Raw genomic sequence first — 27,611 nt, forward strand, 5'->3', positions numbered from 1 at the left:
TTGCAATTTGCATCTTCATTGTGTTTGCTTAGCGTTTTGTTTGCCATTGTCGCCGTCATTATGCCTCGTTTTGTGGCATCATCACATAGCTGCCTCTCTCGCTCCCTCTCGCGCTCCCTCTCTCGCTCTAGCACACTCTGTCCATTTGTTAAAGCCAATGTTAGCATGTCCACAATGAGCATACTCGTAGTTGCCACTTGGCATCCATATAATCATATAATCATCGAGCCAATCTCTGTAAATTTAGAATTCACAATTAGTTCAAGATCCAACACAATCAAACAATAAAACCATAAACTATAATCGTAATCGTAATCGTAATTGCAACAATCATTTGAAATGGATACTCTCCAACAACCGTTAGATTCTTTCCAGTTTTCTAGTTCAATCGATCGTATTCTAATTACTTTTTGATTGAAAATTCTTTATTCATTACATTTTCTTGTTATTCTTCTTGTTATTCTTGTTATTATTCTTTCCATAAAAATTAAATTTTAAACTAGAGCAATAACTATAATAATATTTTATAGGGTAACATAGTTACAAAATGTATGATTTCAAACATTTTTTCGAATAAACAACATTTCTAAATTAATTTTTTTGTATTCTTAAAATTATTTGAACCTAGAGATTAAATAGAATCGATAAAAACATAAGTATATGATTCTTCTGGAAAATATAGTTTAAAATTTTAAAACTTTTTGCTCATAATAAACATAGTTCTAAATAAATTGTTTTCCATTGAAAAATAACATATGATTCTAAATCTAGAGATCGAATTATCAAACAAAAAATTACTTAGTTGTTAAGCTAGAATTAAAATATGAATAATATTAATTAAGAATTTCTACTGGAAAAGTTAAATCTTGAAGTTTGAAAAATTTTTTTTCCTAATAAACAAAGTTTATAAATTCATTTAATTCTGTCAAAAAAGACAATCTGTATTCAAATTAACCAACAGACTCTCACTAAAAATTTCTTTGTTCAGTTTTTTAAAGAACTGGATAAAAATTTTGACCACTTTGATCATAATTTGGCCTATAAAATATTCTGCATTTACATTTTTAGCATCTAGAAAATATGATATTTTTTCGATTCTAAGTTAGTTATTGTTATTATTTGGTTATCATTTTTAAAAGTCAAGAATTTGAGAAATCTCTGCTTTCATATTTGTGATTTGATTTTGAGTAATTTTTTTAATATTTTAGTATAGTTTTTAAAGTTAATTTATTGATTTAAAATTATTCGCTTATAGAAACTAAAGAAAAGTTTTGCCGCTTTGTTAGGTAAGTTCTTTTTCAGAAAGAAAAGAAACAGTTTAAAAGCATATTTTGAAAGCTGAAAACCTTTTTTAATGGTAGGCTCTTGTTTTAGCAGATTATTTTTGTAATATTAAAATTTTCAAAAGAAATTTCATAAAAAAAGTATTTAGCAACTCTGTGGACTATGAAACTCAATTTTTTTTAACTTAGCAGCAACTTTACTTTAAAAAATTTAAGAATTAACTAAAAACATTTTTAAAAATAGATCTTAAGACTCTGAAACTATCAAATCTCGTCAAAAAATTATGTAATATAATACCAACGAATTTAAGGCTTCTAAAAATTCTAAGAACTGTAATGATATGATATGATTTTAAAGCTACACACATTACCAATGTGACCTAAGACAAGTTCCGGTCGCTAAAATTTATTACCATATTCAAATTTTTCTGTTTTTTTTATTCTGATACGCTGACAAAATGTAATGTGGGAGTTTTTCTTATCGGAAACTCTCACACAAATGTGAAATAGTTGACAACAGGTTCGCTAGAGGGGTACAAGGGGAGAACTACCAGTTGAATTTTCCACTCAAGTAAACATAAACTATATCTTAAGTGAAGGCTTTAACTTGCAACAAATTTCTTTCTATTTCTATAGTAATATTTTGCATAAATTAAATTTACCGGCATTGACTTTTTTTTTCCAAATTTTACGCGCGACTTGTTGTTGTTGTTGTTACACCAGTTTCACAGTAGGGTAAAAAAAAAAAAAAAAAAAAAAACAGGTGCGCGTGCGCATTGAAGCGCATCCTGTGTTCAGGACACAAAAGACCGTGTGTATTCCCCCTCTCGCTCTAAAGGGGGAAACAGATAATAGCGCTGCACGTTACGCACCAATGCAGACGGAAAGACACCACCAAAACACACACAGAAACAACAACAACAACAAAAATGAAAATAATATAAACAAGCACGTAGAATTCTCGATTTTTGGAATTCTTTGTTTTTTTTTTTTTTTGTGGTTTTCTGTTCCGATCGCCGCTTAAGACAAACGTCCGAACGCGTTTCGTGGCGGAAGTTGACTGAGCAAACGAAACGACGCCAAATGTTTTTTAGGGCCATGTTACATAAGTACACGACAGATCGGCAATCGTGTCTTGAGACTCGCTTCGGCTGTCGTCGGCTCTTTGCCGTTCGTTCGTTCGTTCGGCTGTCTTCAAGCAATCGGCGCTTGCGCAAAAACCACAAAACACAAAGACACAGCAATTGAGCTGTTGGAAAAGCAGTGGAAAACAAGCGCAACAGTCGAGCGCACTCGACTCTAGTATACCCTGTGACCAGGCACTTGAATGCCGTTCGAAAACTGAGCAACTCGATCTTCTTTCAAATACTTAACAAATACCAACAATCGAGTTAATTAAATCAATTTTAATCGACAACTCAACTCTTATTTGTTGCTGCATTAAAATTGGTATCAAAATTCGATCACTGTCACTTTTTATCATACTTTCCTCTTGACACTCATTCAAAAACTTGAAACTGTCATAACTTTGTCAAATCTTAACCGATTTTCTTGCGGAATGTCAATTTTATAATTTTTTAGCATCTAATTTGATTCTGCATCAAAATCAAAAAATAAAATTTTTTTCACATCACTGTCCATATTTTTGGCATACTTTCGATCACTGTCGATTTCTACCATACTCTCCCTTTGACACTTGTTCCAAAACTTTAAACTGTTACAACTTTGTCAAATCTTAAACGATTTCACTGCAGAGTATTAATTTTATCATTATTTAGCCTCTAATTTGTGAATTTAGAAAAGTTTATATTTATCGACTATCATCGCTAAAATTCGATTTCGATGCTAAGGGTCCCCCCTTTGAAATTTCGAAAATTGAAAATTTTAAATCTCAAGTTTGCACTTTTAATCAACTTCCAATATCGTAATTAGTATAAAACAACACTTTAAACTTGATTCTGAGACCTTTCATTTTTTTGTAAAAAATCATGATGAATTGTACAAAAATTTTGACTTGTAAAGTTGTCAGATCAAAAGTCTGACCAACTTCAAACTGTCATAACTTGATCAAAACTCAACCAATTTTAATGCGGAATGTCATTTTGATCATAGTTTGGTCTCTTCATTCATTCTGCATTTAAATTTTACTTGTTTCTTTAAAAAAAATATTTTCCTCTAGATTCCACTAGATATTGATTTCGATGCTAACGGTCCCCCATTTGAAATTTCAAAAATTCAAAATTTTAAATTTCGAGTTTTCACTTTTAATCAACTCCTTATGTCGTATTTAGTATAAAACAACACTTTAAACTTGATTCTGGGACCTTTAATTTTTTTGTAAAAAATCATGATAAATTGTACAAAAATTTTCACTTGTAAAGTTGTCAGATCAAAAGTCTGACCAACTTCAAACTGCCATAACTTTGTCAAAAATTAACCGATTTTCTTGCGGAATGTCAATTTTATCATTATTTGACCTCTTATTTGATTCTGCATCAAAATTGGATATATCAATTTTTTCTCAGTATTGTCAATTTTTTCCATACACGTACTTTTCTCTGGTAAAATTAAAAAAATAATGTGTTTGGAAAACTCGAACTCGACTTGACTGTTGATTTGAATCAAGACGGCCACGCCTCCTTCTGTCGTTTACATATATTTGAAGAGAACTAATCTACCCATTTTTGCCCATTTTGAATTGGGTGCAGGTTATAATAAAAAGAGTTGAGAGAGTGTGTGAGTGCAGGAGCGTAGCTGAAAGAGAGTAAGAGAGCAAGAGCTGTTGGAAGGGTAATGTTAATGAATGGATCTGTGCTGGAGTCTTCTTCTTTCTTCTTATTTTCCTGCGTCTTCTTCTTCATATTCTTCTTGGGTGCAGATCGCATGCGCCGCAGCTGCGTGTGTTGTCTGTGGCAATTACGTGATGCACTTGCCACTTTTATGAGCCCCTCTCTATGCGTAGCCCCCCTCCCCAACCCCCTCCTGCTGCTTTACACCACTCCACCCAGAGACCCTAAGCAAAGCTTGCACTAATCTAATGTGACCACTGACAATTTACCAAGTTTTCTTTTTATATATGTGACATGCTCAAAACGTGCTCGTCGCCAGATCTTCAACTGTATGTGTGTGTCTATGTGTGTGTGTGTGTGTATGTCATATATAGGAAGTGAAGTGATCGCTTCTACATACATGCATACATAAATATAAGTACACTCTTTGCTATTATTAACTTATAACAAAAAGTTCAGATATCTTAACGTTGATACAATGCAATTTTTATAATAAGAAAGTAACGTCTTGAGTTTTTTGTTCCAGCTCGGAGATCTTAAATAGTTACAGTCTCAGCTAGAACCAAGTCAACAACAAAGATTAAATACCCTAGCAAATAATTCAATAATAATGTTTGTATTTAGATTTGAAATAAAATTGATCGTTAATCTGTTTACTATATAATAAAATTCTTCGACATATTATATTATATTCACACACTATATTTTATAAAAATTTCTTTAAACTGCAGATTTTAGATTAGTCAAGATAGATGTTCATCTTTGCTTCAAATCTGAACACTAAATCAAATATTAATTATAAACCTTTACAGAGCGCTCAGTTTCTAAAAAAAACTATTTTTTTTTTCAATATAGAACATATATAACTTTTTTTAATTTTTTGTTATTTGTTTATTGACTAGTACACTCTTTTCTCTATTTTTCTTTTCTACTTTTTCTCAGATAAAACTACAAAAATATTTTTTTTTATTTATTTTTTTTTTTTGAACAAAAAACTGCATTTTTTTTAACGTGATTTTAACAGCGTAAATTAGCTATCAAAAAGATTGTATTATAACATTAATATTTTTTTTTTTTTGAACAAAAAACTGCATTTTCTTTACGTGATTTAAACAGAGTAAATTAGCTATCAAAAAGATTGTATTATAACATTAATATGTATATTTATAAATTCAAGCAGAACTTTAATAAATCAAAAGCGTTGCCATAAAAGAATTATTTTCTAAGAATTTAGCTTTAAGAGCTTTAACATAGCTGTAAGAATCTTAGAACTGTGCATTTTTAAAATAATTTAAATTTTTAAACAAAAAAAAAGCATTTTTAAATAAAAGTTATTTTTGAGCTTGGAAAATTATATTCAAGATGATATATACTTAAGTTAGCTCACAAGTATTTACTATAAAATTAATAATCTAATAAGAGCATCATTTAATAAAAAATCCATAGAAATTGTAGTAAAGCAACTGGTTAATTTTCTTTATTAAAAGATCAATCAATTATGTTGAAGAAGCGTCAAAAGTAACTCCCACGAGTTACCAGAAGATGGCATGTTGGGATTGAAGGAAGGCAACTGTTTTCCAAGTATATAAGAGTGTAATTCTCATACTTCTAGGTGTATGTAGTATGTGCTCAGTAACCCCATATAAAGTACACTCATTATAGGGCTATTGGCATTGCATGTGACTTAAGAAGACGATGGATGTTAATGTGAATGATGACGATGACGGTGATGATGATGATGATGATGATGACGACGACAGCCGGTGGCCAAAATGACAAACTCAAGACAGGGAGTTGCAGGGAGTAAGGGGCGTAAGGGGAGGAAGGGAGGTCGATAGGCAGAAGAAAGGTGGCGTTTTTTTTTTTTGTTGTATTCCGGGGCAAAACTTATTACAAAGTAGGAACACAAAGTGAGCAAACTGAATGAATGGAAAATTGTGGGAACAATGGAACGCAGAGCGTGTGAAATCGCCACCACTGACAACGATGATGATGATGATGAAGACGACGTTGAGGATGACGATGAACCACGGCTGATGTAGCCGGTGGTGCTGCTGGTAGTGCTTCAGATACAGATACAGATACGTATACAGATTCAGATTCAGACAGTGTCTAAGTCTGGGCTACTATTTAGCACACAATGGCACCATTAAAGGTCGCTCTCTCAGGCTCCCAGGCAACTCTATATTACATATACTCACACATATACACATGTATGTATATGATATCAAAGTGGTTCAGTCGTCGTACAGTGAAACATGCCTATAACGAGCGTTTCTTTACGAATATTCAACATATTTTTATATTTTTTTTTTTTTGACGCAGTTTTTATGATAATACGATTTCTTATGGTAATTAACGTCATCTATTAATATTATCTATTATAACACTTAATCGCAGCAAGAACGGCAGTAAAATCGTTAGCGCCATTTTGTCATAAATCGCCAAAATGTAAGCTAAAAAACCTTTTTCTACGTGTAGAATGTTACCTGAGTACTTTAGATAAAAAGTTTAAAGTTACGCCTAAAAGTCCTCAAATATACCTTTCCAATGATATATAAAACATATCTGTAGCTTCTATGGTTTGGAAACTGTTGTGGCTTCAAATTTAGCGGGATTTAGCGTTTTCTCGCCAAACTAGCGGTTTTTTCAAAAAGTCGTAGAACAAACATTTCTAGATTTTCGAAGAGAAATAAATGCCCATCATTAAGTCTTTTTTTCACGCTTTAATACTGACAAACTGAGAAGATCACCAAAAATTTCAAATTTATTTATTTTTTGAACCAGTTATCGGATTTGGTTGAAATTTTACCAGAAGGCCCCAACGGCCTTCTCATGAACCAGATGAGTTAGTATGCCATTTTGTTATTATATTTTTATTATATTTTAAATTATTTGTTCGTTATAGCGCAGTTCCACTGTAGCTGCTAAAATTCCATCGAAATAGCCGTCTTTAGTTTTAACTAATTTTTAGTTGAGCTGCGTTTGCATTTTTATAAGCATAACTCTCATATGGTGATTATATGCACATATCTTAAGCGCGAATTTTAACTTATGTATGTGCGAAATTTTGCCGAGTTCAAGGCAAAAACATTTGACGCTGCAAATGGAAAATGTGAAATGAAAAATGTAAAATGGAAAATGGATTTTATGGCATGTCTAGTGCACAGTTGTGTCTAGTTATGATAATGGGCGCCCATGACTTGGCATTTTAAGCGATTAAAAGTTTAATGTTTGAGGTTAGGAATCAGCCTAGCTGACAATTGATATGACAAGGTAATGCAAGGAATCAGGATAAACGGATAAACTTATACATTTATAAGGGAGAAAGTCAAATTGGATTCCAATCTCGTGTAGGTAATTATTATTAAGTTTAATTTGTGAGGTTAGTTTGAGCTTAGGTGAATCTTTGAGGTTAGGTTAATATAAAATAATTGAAACAGTCTACGAAAAATTGTTTTTATTTAGTAGAAATCTCTTGAAATGATAAAATTGTCTTTAATTTTTATATTTGTGGTTAGTTTTATATAATATTGAAATTTAGTGCTAGTGCCAGTATTAATAGTACCTTAAAATATCAACGGATATTTAATTTGTATAAAATAATAGTCTTGTATGTTTTAACTTGTCTCAATAAGTAATTTAACTGTTAGCTCAAACGCAAATAAAGGTTAGGAAATCCTAAAGATGTTCTGACTGTTCAAATTAAATATTAATCCGACTTGACTTCCCCTAAAAGTCCCCAGAAATCCAAAATCAACTCAATTTGAAAGAAACCTCTTAATTGCGCTCTTAAAAAAAGACTAGATACTTGTACATGTAACATTTCCTAAACATGTCAAATTTTGGTCTCAATTAAGCTGAACTCCAAATCATATAGAAGCTTTAAGAACAATCCCGAAACCGTAAGTGAAATTCGCGTTAAATTTAAAGTCATAATGTCGTGTAATGTCCACACAACATTTAGTTTTAATAAAACATTGTTATTATAAGGAAATTGCTTACAATGCGTTAAGAAGAGGGGAAGACCCCTTTGGACCTCTCCCCCACTCCATTTCACAAGCGAACACACACGCACACCTTTTACGAACTGTATCTATGTATTAATCCCATAGCTGACAACAAGCTACGGGCTTCTGTTGTATCTATGTATCTATGTATCTCACATTTGACATTGTTTTCCATTGTTTTTCTTGTCCGTCTGTTTGTGTCATTTTGCTTTGCTCACTTCTTCCTCGTATCAAATTCACCTAACTGAATTTTAATTGTATGTGTTAGTGTGTATGTTAATGCCTCGGTTAGACCTGCCTCGAATATAATCCAAGTGACAAAAGCCAGACACCATCTGAGACCCCAAGACTCCGACTGAAACTGAAACTGAAACCGAAATTGTAACTTAGCTAAACTAAACTGAAATGGAGTCCCATTCTGTTTTGGCGGTATCAAAATTTGTTGCCTTTGTCGGAAAAGCCATCATGTTCACCCGGCCGTAGCCTTAAGATATCTTCTCTGTTGAGTCCCCGAGCTGAGAAAAGTCGTCTGTTGATAAAAACCTGTTGATACGACCTTATGTAACCATCTGGTATTCAACATAACCTAACTTAACTGTTGTATTTACCCCAATAATAGAGAAAAAAATCATACTAAAATTAGGGATCAAGTACGTTTTAAAGTAATTTAAGGTTTAAAAATACTAAAATACTAAAATTAGATCGAAATAATAGACTATAATAATTTCCATTTGATACAGAAATCAGATTCAATATGTACCGTTTGATTTATAGTACAACATAGTGTCTATAACAAAAATGTAATATTCTGAATGTGATAATAAGATAAACCATATTATAATATAGATCAGTTAACTAATCTCTTAGTTTTAGTAGATAACGCAAATCGAATACTATAAAATCGAGTGTTCTCAAATTTTGATTAACTTTTAAGTACAATTCTTGAACTATTACTTTATTTCTTTACTATTTAATAGCTCAAGAATTTATTCTAAAAATTGCTTAGCTTTAAGTCGAACTACAGGGTATTTATGCGCCTTGCATTCGCTATTTGTTCTATAGCTCTTACTTTCATTGTTACAAATTTAAAAAAAAATTTGATAATCGTTTCCATTGACGTCGTTCTCCAGACACAGCACGAGTTGCGTAACATCTGTAGCATTTTTATTATTATTGGTTTTATTCTTGGCTCGTCAAGATGAAATTCGCATTGTTTGCGTAATTGGTAACAAATCGTGTGACATGTGGTTGTAATGTATTTCATTGAATCCATTTTAAATATTATTAAAAAAAAAGTGCGCAAATTTAATATGATTTCGTTTTTTTTTTTTTTATTTAAGTGAGAAAAAATTTATATATACATAATAAATCTAAAATTTCATTTCAGCTTTATTTTGCAATATATAATAATAAAATTAAAATCTTAAATTCGAGTCTTATAAATGATAGAATTTTCCTAACAAGTTTTTTTTTTTTTTTTTTGTATTAAATTAAACCAAATAAAAAACTTGATTTCAGAAGAATCTTCTCCGAAAAGTTCTAGCCTTGTTAGAAATCACTTTTTTCACATGTTTCACCAATTTTCGAAATAAGTAAATCATGATTGAGGACTAAATACCACATTATCTGGAATATTCAGTGTATAGAATACTGTTTATTCACTTAAATACTCATATTTCGTTGAGTGAATTGCATCAACGATTTCGTCTGTCACATTCAGCTAAAAATAGCTGACAGCGCCTAAAAGTCTGCCAGACCAAATGGTTATGTTTTTTGCTTAGATAAGTATCCAATATGTCTTATGTACTCGTAATGAAAAAATTTTTTGGGATTTTGGCTTTAATACAATTGCCCTTCTTATTCAACTAGCAATTAAATTTATGCTAAGCGATGTGAAGAAAGGAACTATTGTCACGGGGCTCAGTGTTGCACTTTTAGCTTTTTTTTTTCTAGCGGAGCGAAGGGAATCGTTCATCTTTAATTTTCTTAGAACTGTTATACAAATATTTATACAACATGCGGTTTAGAGAAGATTATCTAAAATCAAGAATATTAAACTAATATTTTTGTTTGAAAAAACTTTCAGAGAAAACTACATAAAACACAATCTTACAATCAATAAATTTAGGTACACCGATAAAAAAAAATATTTAGCCCGATTTTCAAGCAAATTAATTATTTTTTCACAAGACAAAGAATTTTGGCATAAAAAATGATTCGAAAAGAAAAAAAATTTTATTTTTTTCAATATTCACAGAACAGAAGGAATTCAGCAATGAGAATAATAGAAAATGGAGATTAGGTCTAGAATTTAGATATAGTTTAATTTATTAGATTGGTGTGTGTGTTGGAACAGTGATACAGAGATACCCTGGATACCCAGTCCCTCCGCTACATAAAGTAATTTGCTTATTTTTTGATTTGTGGGAAAAGCGGGCATAGCACCTAAAGTTTGAAATTAAATCCATATGCCTAAATATATTAGAGGATTACATACCAAATTTGATGCTTGTAGCTCTTACCAACTCTGAGATTTGTTCACGCTGATTAAGAAAAACCATATTTTTTCATTTGAATAAATATATTCTTGACCAGGGGTAACAATAAGAGGCTATGGATTAATCTATGTATGTATAGTAAAATTGCATTTAGTTTCGATTGGGTCAGTGCTGCGCTTATAGCTATTTTTTAATAGCTAAACAACAACAATTGTGCCCCACATGAGCTGTGTTATGACGTTCTACTATTATGGTAGCAACAATACAATTGTGAATGGGCACAAAGTGCAAGCTGCTGTTACTCTTTATGATCAATGCTTTGACTAATACCCGTTACGATGGCCCCAACCGGGCAAACGGGCAATCAAGGCACTCGGACGAGCTGCAGCGACAGCGACAGCAACAACAACAACAACCGAAGAACCGGCGAGAATAATAACTCACGTGGCTGTTATGCGTGACTTGTAGTGCACATTTTGAGGCACATTCGAATTCGCAGAGAACGCTCAGTTTAACAATATAAAGAGCCAACGTGCCGCCAAGGCAACCACAGGCGTCCCAACCGTCTAGGCACGCCCACAACCCAGTCACCCCAACAGCAGTGGCGACCACGAGTCAACGTCCCAATCGGTCCATTCATTTCATTCTTGTACTGCCATTGACTACGCGATAGTAATTTAACCCACCAATGGCACACAAAAAAATTAAAAAAATAAATTAATTAAATATATGTAAATAAGTAATAATCAGAGACCGTAACAATTATAATTTAAAAAAATAAAATAAAAAAAAAAATTTTAAATAACAAAATTATAATAATTGAAATTTATATATTTTTCATTTTATTATTTGTTCGAAAAATATAAAATATTCCCCTTAACTAGACATTGAAAAACTGGCCCCGAATACATAAAAAAAAATAGCTTAAATTCTGAACAATACGTTATAAATATATGTACATAAGGTTGACCTATAAATTTATGGTGATAATATAAAATTAAAATTTCATTAAATTTTATTCGCAATTACTTTGAATACACTTTCAACATTTCTAGAAACTTTCATTAAACTTGAAATTTTCAATAAATTTAACAAAGTCAAGACAAAGTCTACTTTACACTGAGCGACCCACTAAGGGTTAAGGACATAACTAGTACACGATGTTCAAAGAAGTAAATGCCGAATGCAAAGCCGAAGAAAAACGCACTAGAGATGGGTAACGGTCTTTTTTATTTTCCTATTTTAGGTACACTGTAGCGTAGACAAAAATATAATTATTAAAGGTTTTGTGATAGGGCTGGAATTATATATAAGTGGGTTACTATTGTTTTTAAATCGATACCGTATAGCTTTAAAACCTAAGATATACTTAAGTTAAAAATCCATTAAATTCTGATTTTGTTTTAAATTTTGTAATGGTTTTTTTCGACTATTCTAGGTAAACTTGCCTTTGATAAATGAAGGTAAATTGGACTATCGAAAACTATCGAATCCCATCGCTAGAACGCACGTTATTGCCGCTGCTCCCTCGGCTTCTCTGCTGTCGCTGCTGCTGCCGCTGCTTTTATGAATGTACATATGTATGTGAATTTTTTGTATTTGTTTTTTATTTTATTTTTTTTTGCAAAGCTCGGCACGCTGGCGCCGCAATGCGCTTTTCGTCTCTCGGCTCTGTCAGTATTCGTGCGAGTTTTCAACAAGTAGGTCGAATCGAATTCGACGGAAAGTAAAAAGAACTCAAATAGAACTGAAAAGCAAAATAACGTTTATCTTGATTACAATTTTGTTTAAGTGCAAAAAAGTGAACTTAATAAGTATGTATATACTTAAATGCAAACATATTTTGTTATATGTGTATGTATTTATAAATGATATTTCATAACAAACAAATTGAATATTTCCAGTTTAAAAATTACAAAGATATACAATTTCATATTTACAAATTGAATACTCGAACTGCAATTGCAATGCGTAGATCGGACAAGAGAGCGCGAGTGAGAGAGTTGACGAATTAAACGAATGAGTGAACTAAATGAGAATGAGTAAACTAAGGGAGAGTAAGAGTTGAAGAGAGAGACTGCGCGGCCATTTAAGCAACAACAAATGTGATGCAGAGCATTCGTTTTGATTATCATAAATAAATTGCAAAGAGCTCAACAACAACTTACATAAAGATTGCTGTTGTTGTTTTTGTCGTTGTTCGCTACGTAACGTATTTACGTTGAGTGTGCATTTCCTTCATTAAGTGCTGCCCTTGTAAATGAGTGTTTGCTTGTGTGTGCGAATGAGAGAGAGAGAGAGAGTATCTCACTCGATACTCGTAATAAAAAAAAATGCATTGGCCTAACCGGCCCAACAACACGTTATAATAACAATAACAAAACTTAGAACATATGCTTTAAATTCCATGCAGCATATTAGAAATCAACTTTAAAAAATATTAAATGAATATTATAATTAAAATTGTTATATATTTTTAAAAAGTATCAAAAAAAACTGTGCCAATATACGAGAAAATTAGTTGATACGTTTTATCTGCGAAGCAAAGTTTTCGTAAGTACTTGATATCTAAATGATCCCAAATATTTTCTATAAAGCTTTGAGCTCCATTTTGAGTTACACACGGAAGAAGAAGAAATAATTAAACAAAGTGATGAATTTAAATATACTATTTAGCTTAACGTTAATTCCAATTTTTATTATTTCATATTTTTATTTATTTACTTTAAAATCAATTATTTTGAAATTATTTTCTTCTTTTGAATGGAAAAGTTATGCATGAGCGTTACATAACAAAATAACAAACTTCCAAAATGCATATATGTATAAAAGTAATTCCCCCATTGCAGATAAACTTTATGCGTTTGTCAGCATGTTATTAAATATTGCAATTTTTGGAGGCTTCTTCTCAGTCTCAAAGTGCTCAGGTCTGCGAAATTTGATACGCTATATTTAGAGCATTATGTAAAGTGAAGGTTAACGTCGTGAATCTGACAACTCAGCTAAGTTCGTAAGTTGTTTATGTTGACACTAGATTTACATAAAATCTAAATTAAATTGATTAATTATTTTAAAATCGAATAGAATCCCAGCACTATTAGCGATCTGGCAGCACTGACAGCAGCGTTAAGTTGGCTGCTGTTCGCTTTTGACGCCATTTGTTTTTACTATGCCGGCATTCGTCAGCTATTTGCGTTTTTGTTTTTGTGGGTGTTGTTGTTGCCTTTTAGCCAATGCATAACGAGATACGTAAGTCGGCAAGCGCAGCTGCAGCTGCACGTGAATGCAACTGCAATAACAAAAGCTTCTCTTGCTCTCTCTTTCCCTCTCTGTGGGTGTGACTATTAATCTGAATGCCATGACGTATAGTTGTTATTGTTGTATTGCTGCCAATAAACGTGACTGCATTACGCAGCATTTACGTTAAATCATCAAGCAAATGCTTGAAATATATAAAGATAGTTCTAGTGGGAATATTAGAGATACCTCTACTTCACGATCCATACGTCTAACGGCTTATTCTTTTGTTATTTAACCATAGTAAGCTTTTGGGCGCTTGCAAATAATCGACTAGTGACTAAATCAAATTTTAAAAAAACAACAGATTACTTCAGTGAATTACAAATATTTACATATATTCGAAGATTGTTATTAAAAACAAATACAAAATGGAAGGAGAACCTACAGAGTCCACACACAATACCAAGGTATCGGATTCAGCGTATTCCAACAGCTGCAGTAACAGTCAATCACAGCGCAGGTGAGTGAACACTTCTATAAATATTAAGTAGATCAACGAATAGATTGATAGATCCCAAGATCAAAAGTTTTACAACTCTACAGATCGATAAATCCATCCAAAGATTTGTATATCCGTCTTTATCCATCTATAGTTGATCGATAGATTTATAAATCCAATTTTAAATGATCCACTCGTATCATTTCCATACAATCATAGATTGACATCGATTGATAGATCTTGATTAAAAGATCGATCGTTCAATCTACATATAAAATGATTAAAATATGAAGATATTTATTTATATATTAATATAAATACCCATTCATATCTAAAAATTTAATAAACGAATTAACAGATCCATAGATCAATTTATCTATAAATCAATAGACTTTTCTTAAGGGATCATTTATTTATTATAATAAAAGCAAATCAGCGAAATTTGGGAAAAGTTTTGATTTGAAGATTCCAACCATATAGCTAGATGAAGATCAACTGAAAAAAAATATATTTGCTTAGAACCACGAATAAATTTTGGACAACAAAATAATATTGAATATTTTCTTGATTTTTTAAAACCGAGTCCAGCTTTTTTTTTTAAATACTGGTACGGTTTGGGTTCGATAAGCTTAAAGGTTTGCAGCCTTGGATAAAATTACTGATCGACGACAGCTGTAAGTAATAAAGATCGATGGATCTTTGAATGTTTTAAGAGCTAAAAGATTTGTTAGATCGATAACAGCTATAACAGAGTTTTTTTTATTATTTCCCCTTCTCAGTGGTAGCTTCACTGAAAATCACTGATCTTCGACAGCTTTAAGTAATACAAGATCGATGGATCTTTGAATGTTTAAAGAGCTAAAAGATTTGCCAGATCGATAACAGCTATAACAGAGTTTATTTTTATAATTTCCCCCACTCACAGTGGCAGCTCCAAGTCGCGCCTCAGTGGCAGCCACTCGTCGGGCAGCAGCGGCTATGGCGGCAAACCGTCGACGCAGGCGAGCAGCAGTGACATGATCATCAAGCGCAACAAGGACAAGTCGCGCAAGAAGAAGGCCAAATGTGCGGCACTGGGAACGGTAAGTACATCCGTGGAGGGTACCGAGGAGTCGGCACTGCTGCATCCGAGCAGCAGTAGCTGCGATCAGCTGCAAGAGTTGCAGGACACACAACAACTGGGCGAGCCACGGTCACCGACAAAAGATGCCGTTCAGCAGTTCAATGATCAATCGCTCGAATCGGAGCAATCGGAGGCGGCTAATCAATCGGAGCAGACGCAATTGCCGACACCGTCATGCTCCTCGGCTATCACAGTGCCAACGGTCACTGTGGCAGTTGCCAGCAACTCTGCTGTCACTGCCAGCGGAGTTTGTGTCAAATCGGAGAAGACATGTGAATCGGCGCCCGGGAAATTGGAGATGTTAACGTCTGGGGTGGGTGGAAAGCAACAGCAGCAGGAGAAGATTAAGGAGGATAGCTTCTGTTGTGTCATCTCAATGCACGATGGCGTTGTGCTCTACACGACGCCCAGCATTACGGATGTGCTTGGATTTCCGCGCGACATGTGGCTGGGACGATCGTTTATTGATTTCGTTCATCTAAAAGATCGGGCCACATTCGCCAGTCAAATTACGACCGGTATACCCATTGCCGAGTCAAGGGGTAGCATGCCCAAGGATGCCAGAAGCACATTCTGTGTCATGCTGCGACGTTATCGTGGCATTAGCTCTGGTGGATTCGGTGTCATCGGACGACCGGTCAACTATGAACCCTTCCGCTTGGGATTGACATTCAAAGAGGCTCCGGAGGATGCGCGTCCGGACAACTTTATGGTGTCCAATGCCACCAACATGTTGCTGGTGATCTCAGCAACGCCAATCAAGAGCAGCTATAAAGGTGAGTTCCTTAATGATCACATAAGGCCCTTTGAAAAACCTCCTTTTTAAGAACAAATTTTAATTTCTTATGCAGTATTCATCTAGAGACCTAATAATGATTAAATTCACATTCCGCTAGGAAGTCGGCTAAGATTTGATAAAGTTATGACAGCTTAATGTTTTATACCCGTTACTCAAATATGTTAAAGGGTATATTGTGTTCGTTGGAATGTATGTAACAGGGAGAAGGAGGCATCTCCGACCCTATAAAGTATATATATTCTTGATCAGCATCAACAGCCGAGTCGATATAGCCCTGTGCGTCTGTCCGTCCGTCCGTCTATCCGTCTGTCCGTTCGTGTGAGCGCCTAGATCTCAGAGACTATAAGAAATAGAGATACCTAATTTGGCACACAGATTTCTATAGACCCCATGAGGTCAAGCTTGTATCAAATTCATGACACGCCCCCGCAAATCGCGAAAAACCACCACACCCACAGCTTTTAACATAAAACAGATTTTGTGGTAAATAACGTTATCTATTAATATTATTTATAAACTCACTTAACCGCAGCATGATCGGACAAGTAGAACGGGAGTAATAGCTAACCAAAGTTATTAATAAAGTTAACTTTTCAATGCAATCCCCTAAAAGTATGCAGTAGTAATTTCTTTAAAGTACTTTTATGTATATTGGAATAAGTAACGGGTATCCTATGGTCGGGATCTCGACTATAGTCTTTCCCACTTGTTAAAAATGGAAAAAATGGTCTGTGATGGGAAAAAACTTCTCGTCGACGACAAGGAAGGTCACTTTAAGCTTTCTGACCAAATTGAGCTCTACAAAGCTGATCTAGCTCGTCAACATTAATACATTTTTCAATATGATTTGCTCCTTTACAGTTCCCGATGAAATGCTCTCGTCCAAGAGCCCCAAGTTCGCCATCCGTCATACGGCCGGTGGCATTATCACGCATGTGGATAGCGCTTCGGTGAGTGCGCTGGGTTATTTGCCACAGGATTTGATAGGGCGTTCCATTATGGATTTCTATCATCACGAAGATCTAGCGATGATGAAGGAGACCTATGAAATGGTCATGAAGAAAGGACAAACTGCTGGCGCGTCGTTTTGCAGCAAACCTTATAGATTTCTCATCCACAATGGATGTTACATTCTGCTTGAAACTGAATGGACAAGCTTTGTGAATCCCTGGTCGCGTAAGCTTGAATTTGTTGTGGGACATCATCGTGTCTTTCAGGGTAAGTGGAGATGGTGACGGTGAGGTAGAAACTAGAATGAACTGCCTTCCTATTCAAGACACTAATGAGAAGGAGATATTTATTGAAAGAAAGATCTCAAATGAAAGTCGAATACATTGAAACAAAAACAAGTGAAGGGAAACCTATCTCAAGCGAATTTACTCTCAAATTCTCAGAAATCGTTTCATCATTTAAATCACATTTCTCATATCATTCACTTTACACTAGACTTTTCAAGTCCAGTTAGTTTCTTTTTTTTTCCCTCAACACATCAGTTCAAGTTGTATGTACAACAGTTAAGCTGATACTTTGTAAATATTTGTAAATACATTTTTAATTTTTGTAAATATAAATTATTTTCGGGCAATCCATTAAAAAAAAAAAAAAAAAAAATTATCATTTATTTCTTTATGGATTTAACAAACAAGCAGAAAGTTCCTTAAAGCAATCCGAGCTTTGCTGAGCTTGAGATGAAAGAAATAAAGAAGAAATAAAAAAAGTGACTTGATACTTGAGTTTGATATTGAAAGATCTGTCTTAACTTAAAGAAAAGAGAGATCATTCGTTTTAAGAGCTAATCTTGAAAATTCCAATGACATTACATAAGCTTATTAAAGGTATTAGCAAGTGTGTCTATATGCGGAAGTCTTTTTAGAAAGCAGAAAGTATTCTGCTCAAATAGAAAAATTAAGGTAAGCTAAGGTACTTTGAAGAAGGCTATCTTCCAGAATACACTAGGGTCACTCAATGTCAATCGGATCAGTTAGGATAAAAGACTGTTGCCGATCTGTTCGGCTGATTGTCGAGCAGTTCTGCCTGAAAGAGGATGACCATATTTGTAGTGACATCTCGAACTTGTGCAAAAGAAGGCCAAGAAAGAGGATGATCATATTTGTAGGGACATCTCGAGCTTGTCCAAAAGAAGGCCACGACAGAGGATGATCACCTTTGTAAGGACATCTTAAACTTGTCCAAAAGAAGGCCAAGAAAGAGGATGACCATATTTGTAGGGACATCTCGAACTTGTGCAAAAGAAGGCCAAGAAAGAGGAAGATCATATTTGTAGTGACTTCTCGAACTTGTCCAACAGAAGGCCAAGACAGAGACCTAAGAATCAGTTAGGATAAAAGACTGTCGCCGATCTGTTCGGCTGATTGTCGAGCAGTTCTGCCAGAAAGAAGATGATCATATTTGTAGGGACATCTCGAGCTTGTCCAAAAGAAGGCCAAGACAGAGAATGATCACCTTTGTAAGGACATCTTGAACTTGTCCAAAAGAAGGCCAAGAAAGAGGATGATCATATTTGTAGGGACATCTCGAGCTTGTCCAAAAGAAGGCCAAGACAGAGGATGATCACCTTTGTAAGGACATCTTGAACTTGTCCAAAAGAAGGCCAAGAAAGAGGATGACCATATTTATAGTAACATTTCGAACTTGTCCAAAAGAAGGCCAAGACAGAGACCTAAGGATCAGTTAGGATAAAAGACTGTCGCCGATCTGTTCGGCAGATTGTCGAGCAGTTCTGCCAGAAAGAGGATGATTATATTTATAGTAACATCTCGAACTTGTCCAAAGACCTAAGGATCAGTTAGGATAAAAGACTGTTGCCGATCTGTTCGGCTGATTGTCGAGCAGTTCTGTCTGAAAAAGGATGACCATATTTGTAGTGACATCTCGAACTTGTCCAAAAGAAGGCCAAGAAAGAGAATGATCATATTTGTAAGGACATCGTGAACTTGTCCAAAAGAAGACCAAGACAAAGATCTGTTCGGCTTATTGTCGAGCAGTTCTGCCAGAAAGAGGATGACCATATTTGTAGGGAAATCTCGAACTTGTCCAAAAGAAGACCAAGACAGAGACCTAAGGATCAGTTAGGATGAAAGACTGTCGCCGATCTATTCGGCTGATTGTCGAACAGTTCTGCCTGAAAGCGGATGACCGTACTTGTAGGAACATCTCGAACTTGTCCAAAAGAAGGCCAAGACAGAGACCTAAGCTCTTTAAGGTCATTGGGTTAAGCGAGCCAGATGTATGATAAAGACACAGTGTGTGTCAGCTCACACCTAACCTAATCTATCTTCCGACTTACCCCTAAAACGTTTAAAGGCCAACAACTAACCACAAATTAACGCAATCATTTCGCAGGTCCCAAGCAGTGCAATGTGTTTGAGATGGCGCCCAACGTGAAGCCCAAGGTGTCGGAGGAGGCACAGCAGCGTAATGCACGGATAAGGGAGGATATTGTTAAGCTGCTGGCGGAGACAGTGTCGCGTCCGTCGGATACGGTGAAGCAGGAGGTGTCGCGACGCTGCCAGGCGCTCGCCAGCTTCATGGAGACACTGATGGATGAGGTGACGCGAGCGGATCTGAAGCTGGAGCTGCCGCATGAGAATGAGCTGACCGTATCGGAGCGTGATAGCGTAATGCTTGGTGAGATCTCACCGCATCACGACTACTATGACAGTAAGAGTTCCACTGAGACGCCACCCAGCTACAATCAGCTAAACTATAACGAGAACCTGCTGCGTTTTTTCAACAGCAAGCCTGTCACTGCACCCACTGAGCTCGATCCACCCAAGCTTGAGTCCGCCTATGTGAGAAATGCTCGCGAGGATGCGCGCAGTACACAAAGTCCCCTTGGTGGCGGCGGATTCGAGGGTAGCGGCGGCAGTGGATCATCCGGAAATTTTACCACCGGCAGTAATATCCGTATGAGCAGTGTGACAAACACGAGCAATGCCGGCACTGGCACCTCCGCCGGCGGCAACTCCGCAGCGGCCGGCAGCGGTGGTGCTGGCAGTAATAATGCTCCAGCTGTTACCGTCACCGTCACCCTAACCGAATCCCTGCTGAACAAGCACAACGATGAAATGGAGAAGTGTATGCTGAAGAAGCATCGGGAGTCACGTGGACGCGGTACCGCTGACAAGAACAAGAAAACGGCCAATGACAAGATGCTGGAGTATAGTGGTCCAGGACATGGACCACTGCACGGCATGAAGCGGGGCGGCTCCCATTCGTGGGAGGGTGAGCCGAACAAGCCCAAGCAACAGCTCACGGGCGGCAATGTGGGCGTAACCGATGGCGGACATACGCAATCCAAATGCCCAACGCCCAATCAAACGACCAGCCAACCCATGACCATGTCCAGCAATCAGTATCAGGTGCCGAGCACACTCAATTGCACCCAGAGCATCAATTTGTGGCCACCGTTCTCAGTGGGTGTCAGTACACCGACGGCACACGCACACACACACACACAAACCACCACCGCACATGCAACGGTTGCTCCACGCAGCTTCTCACCACAGCACAGTCTCTTTCCCGCCTTCTACTACATACCCGCTCCCATGGCCAGTTCACCCAACTCCCAGTCCGTCGCCGTGGAATCGGTGGCAACACCTCAACGTAGCCACAAGAACTGCCAGGAACAGCCGAGCACCTCACAACAGGCTGCCTCTGCCGCAGCGGCGGCAGCAGCAGCAGCAGCAGCGGCGGCAGCAGCTGCAATACCATTGCAATACATGGCCAGGGTCATGTATCCGCATCCCTCGCTCTTCTACACCCATCCCGCCGCGGCGGCGGCGGCCACGGCGATGATGTACCAACCGCTGCCCTTCTCGGGCGTGGGAAATGTCCTGCAGATACCGGAGAGACCGTCTGTCACCCAGTCCAACTACAACAAGACTGTCTACACGGTAAGTGAACGGCTCTCTGAAAAAAAAACCCAAAAAAAAAAACAAGCGGGAGATCCCGACTATAGGATACCCGTTACTTAACTTTAACATATATAAAAGGGCCTGCATTCCCTATTTTGACTAACGGGTTTAAATATTGTTTAAATATTTTCCAGTAAAAATATTTTGTTATAAAAATACCTTGTAAATGATCGGCTTCGTTTTATTTTGAGATTCCGACTATAGGATACCCGTTACTTAACTTAAATATATAAAAAAGGGCCTGTCTATTAAAGCTAAAGGGTATAAATATTGTTTAAATATTTTCCAGTTAAAATATTGAGTTCGTTTTATTTTAAGAAAAAATGTTTTTTTTTTGAGCAAAATTGTTGTTTAAAAAATATCATAGAAACTAAGTCCTAAGCACTTAAAAAAAAAATACTTGTTTTGCTCTGAAAATTTGTATTCGCCATAACGGCCTAACGGTTCTACTTGTCCGATATTGTTGCAATTCAGTGGGATAATAGATAATACTAATATATAACGTTAATTATCACAAAAAATGTATTATCTCAAAAACTGTGGGTGTGCTGGTTCTTCGCGATTTGCGGGGCGTAGGGGGCGTGGCTTCAATTTGAAACAAACTTGATCTGCGTGGGGTATAAAGAAGTCTGTGAGTGAAAGTTTGGTATCTCTATCTCTTATAGTCTCTGAGATCCTTTTGTTCATACGAACGGACAGTCAGACAGACGGACAGACGCACATGGCTATATCGACTCGACTGTTGATGCTGAATAATAATTTGTATACTTTATAGCGTCGGAGATGCCTCTACAATACAATTACAATTACAATTACAATTACAATTACAATTACAATTACAATTACAATTACAATTACAATTACAATTACAATTACAATTACAATTACAATTACAATTACAATTACAATTACAATTACAATTACAATTACAATTACAATTACAATTACAATATACAATTTTACTTATTTTTTAAGTAACGGGTATAATAAGTGAAATAATACCCCAAAAACTTATACAGGAAACAACAACAACGATCTTTAATAAAATTTGGGGTCTTATTTCCTTTTTTGGGGCCTTATTTCCCCAAACAAAATTGGGGTCTTATTTCATTATGAAAACACATTTTTTTTAAACAAATTTTTTTGTCTACGGCTCACTTATTGATACAACAGTTAGAAAAGTAGTGATGGTAAACGGGCCATAATAGTGAAATGTTGCACAAAGCAACAATAAAAAAGTTAATTTTTTTTTTAAACTTTAAAAATTAAATTCCCAATGATCATTTTGGCTCATTCATAATGAATGTTAAGATTTTTTGCCATTCGCTCCGGCGAATTTTGGTTTTTTTTTATCGAACGTCCGATTTAATAATCTATAATCCACTTTGTATTGCAGGCACAGCAGGTGTTGGTGGCGCCTCTAGCCACAACGACCAAGACACAAGGTGCCTTCCATTGCATAACACCCGCCCAGCTGCAACGCCCCTCCTCGCAGGCCACATCGGTCAAAGCGGAGCCCGGCTCCAATGTGGCGCCATCGGATACATCGAAAAGGGAAGTACCGGACTCACCCACCGTCTCGTTAACAGGCGAATGTGACTACACAACCCATCAGCCAAGAAATCCCAATAACCCAAAGGTAAGATAAGTCAAAAACCTCAAAAAATATAACGAAGTCAAATAAAAAATAGAGATATTAAAATATAAGCAAACGAGACACCGACTATAGCAATACCCGTTGCATACTTTTAGGCACTAACATTTTTGAACAACTTAAAACAGGCATTAAAGCCGCTCTTTTCGCACGATCTTGTTGCGAATAAGTACGATAATAGATAATAAAAGTAGATGACGTAAATTACCAATAAATAAGTTTTATTTTAAAAACTATGGGTATAGCGCGTTCCACCAAATTTAGTTGACCTAACCAAGGCTGCAAACCTCCAAAATTTTGTTAAAGATTCGGTTCGGCGGTTCGAATCATAGAGCGAGACATCGGTTCGGTTCGCGAATAGGTTTATATACCCCCTAAACCCAAGGCTTAGGTTCGAACCTTGGTTCAATTCTATACAAAAAAAATATTTTTATTGTTATACATTTTTCTCTACATTTTGAACCAAATAATTTTTTTTTATTTTTGAAATCAAATTATGATTTAAAATACAATTTATTTAAAGATTTAAATATGACCTTTTTTAATCCATAAGCATAAAATTTATGATATTTTTTTTTTTCGAACCAAACCTTTTCTTTTAGAAAGTGGTTCGGTTTAGGTTCGGGTACGCAAAGTATATAATTTCAAGGGCTCGGTTCATGATCCGGTTCAGGCTGCTTAAAAACCCGAAGCGAACCGGTTCTACAAGGTTCGGTTCAGAACCGGTTTTCAGCCTTGGCCCTTATAGACTCTGAAATCCTGGTAAACCTTCAGGCTAAAAACTCTGATTGAATTTTCATCGAAAAAAAAAAACAAATTTTAACCGATATTACTTATCTCATTTACCTACAGAAATATACGGATAGCAATGGCAACAGTGATGACATGGATGGTTCTAGTTTTTCCTCATTCTATTCGTCATTTATTAAGACAACCGATGGTTCAGAAAGTCCGCCGGACAACGACAAGGAGCCCAAACATCGCAAACTCAAGGTAACTTAAATGCAAATTAACTTTTGAAGCTGAGAACTTATTTCAACTTTGAATTAACAGTCAATTGAACCAAAAATTACTGAGGAGGAGCAAACGCAGCACGGAGATGAATAGCAGGCTGAGGTGGAGCTGCAACTGAATGCATTATTTGGGACCAGCTGGCAGCAAGTAACCCCATTGTCCAAGGCATAAACGAGCTAATCCAGGAGCACCAACATCACACTCAAGGGATTAGATCATTAATCAAGTAGGTTCACTTGATATTGTCTTATTTCTTTTTGTTGCAACTCTTTTACTTGATTTTTTCTTTTCTTTTTGATAGTTTTCCCATTTCCATTTCCAAGAAGAAGAACCAACTTGAGAGGAAGATGTAGATCGATATGTTCTTCGAATTTCATATGCAACGTGCGCTTAATTGTTTTCTTATTTTCCTCAAACTTTCAACTTACCAACAAAATAAAACGTTGCAATTTAGGATACAATCCAAAAAGTCTAGCCCAAATTTATTTATTTTAAAAAGAAATCATCAAATGGTATAATATCGAACACCTTTTGCAGTGTTTCCCTCGTGGCTCGAGTAGCTGCCTCCATGATCTTCGGCTCCAATTCTTTTGAGAATGTCTTGTACTCGTCGTTGAACACCTTGATGGTGCTTTCGCTTAGCGCTGGATCTTTGAACAGGTTCGTCATATTGAAGCTACCACTGAGAAGAGAGTTAGAAGATCACAAAGTGTTAAAAGTACCAATAAAAATATATCGTGATAATAGATTAATCAAATTCAATCATTCGCACAAACTTAAATAAAGATCATCTACCTAAGTTTCTGAAGGATCATATTGGAAATAAGTATTTCTTAGATATTGAGGATATAAAAACACACTCAAGTGATCGCAAAAAGAAAATCAGTGATTTAAACTCGATCCATGAAGTGCGATCGTTAGCGAGTCTTCAATTTCAGAAGAAACCAAGCTGAAAGCTCAGTGTGTTTTGATCAAGTTACTTATGAGAAGGAACGATCCTAATAAATTGATGATCAGTATATGCGAAGCTCCCACTGAGAAGAGAGTTAGAAGATCAGAAAGTCTTAAAAGTAACAATAAAAATATATTATTATAATAGATTAATCAAATTCAATCATTTGCATTAACTTAAATAAAGATCATCTACCTAAGTTTCTGAAGGATCACATTAGAAGGATCATATTGGAAATAATAAAGATCATCTACCTAAGTTTCTAAAGGATCATATTGGAAATGAGTATTTCTTAGATATTGAGGATATTAAAACTCACTTAAGTGATCGCAAGAAAGAAAATCAGTGATTTAAACTCGATCCATGAAGTGCGATCGTTAGCGAGTCTTCAATTTTAGAAGAAACCAAGCTGAAAGCTTAGTTTGTTTTGGTCAAGTTACTTATAAGAAAGAAAGATTCTAATAAATTGATGATCAGTGTATGCGATCCTCTTATAACTATCAAAATAAATCAAACACCATGTCGATCGTTTTGTTTTGCTAAACTTTGCTTAGCATGATCTTAAAATTTCACCATGTTATACTTTAGGTGATAAATAAAATGATCACAAATCCGGTTCCACTTACCTGCCAGTTTCGACCGTCATTTTATAGCCGGTGATCTTCAGATAGTGGAGTCCATCCGTTCGCTTCTCCGGCAGCATATCAATGACCGTGTTGACATCCACTTGACGCAATTTAATGCTAACTTGGCCCTTGCTATCGATAGGTAGGATCAAGAATTTCCCCTTAAGATGATAGTTGGCAGTGACATCTATTAAGGGTGAGCTCATGATCATGATCGTCTTGGCGGGTTTGGATAAATCGTCGGGCGTTGCCATGATCGTCAGACTCTTCACGACCATGGAGCTACCAAAATGATGAGCGGAAGTGTTTGTCATTAACAAATTGAGTTGCATCGGCGTGTCTTTGCCACCGATCTGGGAACGTAGTGTGCCAATCTTGAGGGGTTCAATGCTGGGCACATTATGCTCGGGAATACCATATTTATAATACTCCAAATAGTTTTGCGCTTGCGTCTTGTAGCACGCCTCATCACCCAGATGACAGCGTTTGATTGACGAGGCTATTAATGTAGATCGATTAGCAAATTATGCACTTGGAATAAGATCAATGGTGTCAAAACTCACGAATGAATCCCTCGGCGACGACACCGCAGATCCACAAAAGATTCAAGGCAACAACACGATTGGGTTTGAACATTTTCATCAGGTGCATCGCGAACCGAAACTAAACTGTTGCCCGATTGTTCAGGGCGTTTTTATAGTTTTGGAGGGCAGGTTTCTAGTTCTCGATTCCCTTATCCACATACATATAGTAATTGTTTAGTCCGAGTGTAGAAATAATTTAGCCCTGATTTATAAGTGAATCAATTAATATATAAATTTATAAGACAAACGAGATATGTTAAATCTAGCTTTAGATGAATATTTAATACTCTTTGGTATTGAAATCGATTTGCATTCCCAATACAATTGAATTCACATAGAAATGCGTCACAAATCACAGATCTATATATTTGCAAGACCCTTGGTTAGGGTATCTGTTTAGTTAGAATTATAATTCCAAATTAGAGAGACTTGGGTTTGTCAACTGTCAGTTGAATTCGAAACTAGTTTCGTTGTGAAGAACCGCCTTCATATCACAGTGGGGCAATTAACTATTGATTTTATTCTCTTATCCATATTAATCAACCATAAAACTAAGCCCTAAATAATGAATGGAAATAATGGAACTTTGTACTACAGATCAATGAAGACTCTTAGATAACTTTAACTTGTTTTTTTTTTTTGTTTAATCTTTGAAATTGTAATTGTTTATATCTAGTCTAGACTTTAAAGACAATTAAAGATATTAGATATTCTCGAGATATTAGATAAAAAAAAAAAGTGATTACTTCAGTTCGTTTAAAATTCTCTTCAACCAAGTTCCCATTTTCGATAGAAACATCTTCATATCAAAAATCTTTGATGGGCTGCTCTACAATCTGCTTAATCCAGTATTAACTGGAACTTACCTTAATTTACCTTATTCAATTTTGAATTAATTGACTTTGTTTTAAGCACATTATCAAATATTAATCCATTGAGCCCAATTAACAGTTAAACGATGTATGTACTATAGCTATAATTATAGCTATCAATTTTATTGATTTACTAAACGATTTATAATTATAATTATAATAATTATCGGAACTAGTGTAGCAAAAAAACGTTATTACAGCTCATCAGACAATTATTACAATGATCAATGAATATAAAGTATGAATTGAGAATTATATTGAGACTAGAGAGAACAAGTTTTATTACGAGAAAACGGCTTCAACAATGGAATTGTTTGAAGAAATGAAATAAATTCAGAAATACAAATGCAAAGAAAAAGTTTAAAAATTTATACAATTTTGATTTCATCTCTTACACTTTTTCCACCTACTGGAGATACTCTAATTAAAAAAATAACCAGGAAATTTACATAACTTTTTAGTTTTATTTGGATATAAGGATGTGAGCGCCACACGTTGGGCGCCATATCAGTAGCTGTAAAACGGAGCCTTTAAATTTCAATAATTCTTATTCAATAAAATATCCAATTATCTGTACAATACTTGTATTACGATCATAAGATTTATGGTAAATCATCAATTCACGCATCATATGGAAATATATTAAAAATTCTTTGCAATATTTACGCAAAGACACGATCATAGACCGTTATGATCTTGGGCTGGATGTCTGCGTAGAGAGTGTCCCACTC

General features: G+C 35.5%; 2 protein-coding genes across 4 annotated transcripts; one reads left to right on the top strand and one right to left on the bottom strand.

Annotated features, from left to right (window-relative positions):
* Positions 1-12,259: 12,259 nt before the first annotated feature.
* On the top strand, positions 12,260-24,307 carry LOC117793379 (period circadian protein). Of its 3 annotated transcripts, none has more exons than XM_034633685.1 (9): positions 12,260-12,434; positions 14,225-14,340; positions 15,245-16,218; positions 17,103-17,459; positions 19,605-21,157; positions 22,575-22,817; positions 23,685-23,825; positions 23,886-24,072; positions 24,148-24,307. In XM_034633685.1, the coding sequence occupies exons 1-8, from the start codon at positions 12,411-12,413 to the stop codon at positions 23,937-23,939; spliced, it is 3,462 nt and encodes a 1,153-aa protein (XP_034489576.1). In that variant the 5' UTR covers positions 12,260-12,410; the 3' UTR covers positions 23,940-24,072; positions 24,148-24,307. The 3 variants fall into 3 exon arrangements, with proteins under 3 accessions (XP_034489576.1, XP_034489577.1, XP_034489578.1); XM_034633686.1 differs by having other exon boundaries at positions 17,103-17,417; XM_034633687.1 differs by having other exon boundaries at positions 12,260-12,394.
* On the bottom strand, positions 24,296-26,133 carry LOC117793390 (circadian clock-controlled protein). Its single transcript, XM_034633701.1, has 3 exons — positions 25,988-26,133; positions 25,425-25,923; positions 24,296-24,528 (listed from the first exon to the last, which is right to left on the bottom strand). Exons 1-3 carry the CDS (start codon positions 26,073-26,075, stop codon positions 24,333-24,335), a joined length of 783 nt encoding a protein of 260 aa, XP_034489592.1. The 5' UTR covers positions 26,076-26,133; the 3' UTR covers positions 24,296-24,332.
* Positions 26,134-27,611: the final 1,478 nt, after the last annotated feature.

The sequence above is a fragment of the Drosophila innubila genome, chromosome X (genome assembly GCF_004354385.1).
Source record: "Drosophila innubila isolate TH190305 chromosome X, UK_Dinn_1.0, whole genome shotgun sequence".
NCBI lineage: Eukaryota > Metazoa > Arthropoda > Insecta > Diptera > Drosophilidae > Drosophila > Drosophila innubila.

Bases quoted from the DNA above. Each gene is read 5' to 3' on its own strand.
- LOC117793379 (XM_034633685.1), top strand. From the start codon at position 12,411: ATGCAAACATATTTTGTTATATGT. The intron at 16,219-17,102 runs GTGAGTTCCTTA...GCTCCTTTACAG, and splicing joins AATCAAGAGCAGCTATAAAG to TTCCCGATGAAATGCTCTCG. The intron at 22,818-23,684 runs GTAAGATAAGTC...ATTTACCTACAG, and splicing joins GAAATCCCAATAACCCAAAG to AAATATACGGATAGCAATGG.
- LOC117793390 (XM_034633701.1), bottom strand. From the start codon at position 26,075: ATGCACCTGATGAAAATGTTCAAACCCAATCGTGTTGTTGCCTTGAAT. The intron at 25,924-25,987 runs GTGAGTTTTGAC...CTACATTAATAG, and splicing joins CGTCGCCGAGGGATTCATTC to CCTCGTCAATCAAACGCTGT. The intron at 24,529-25,424 runs GTAAGTGGAACC...CTCTCTTCTCAG, and splicing joins ATGACGGTCGAAACTGGCAG to TGGTAGCTTCAATATGACGA.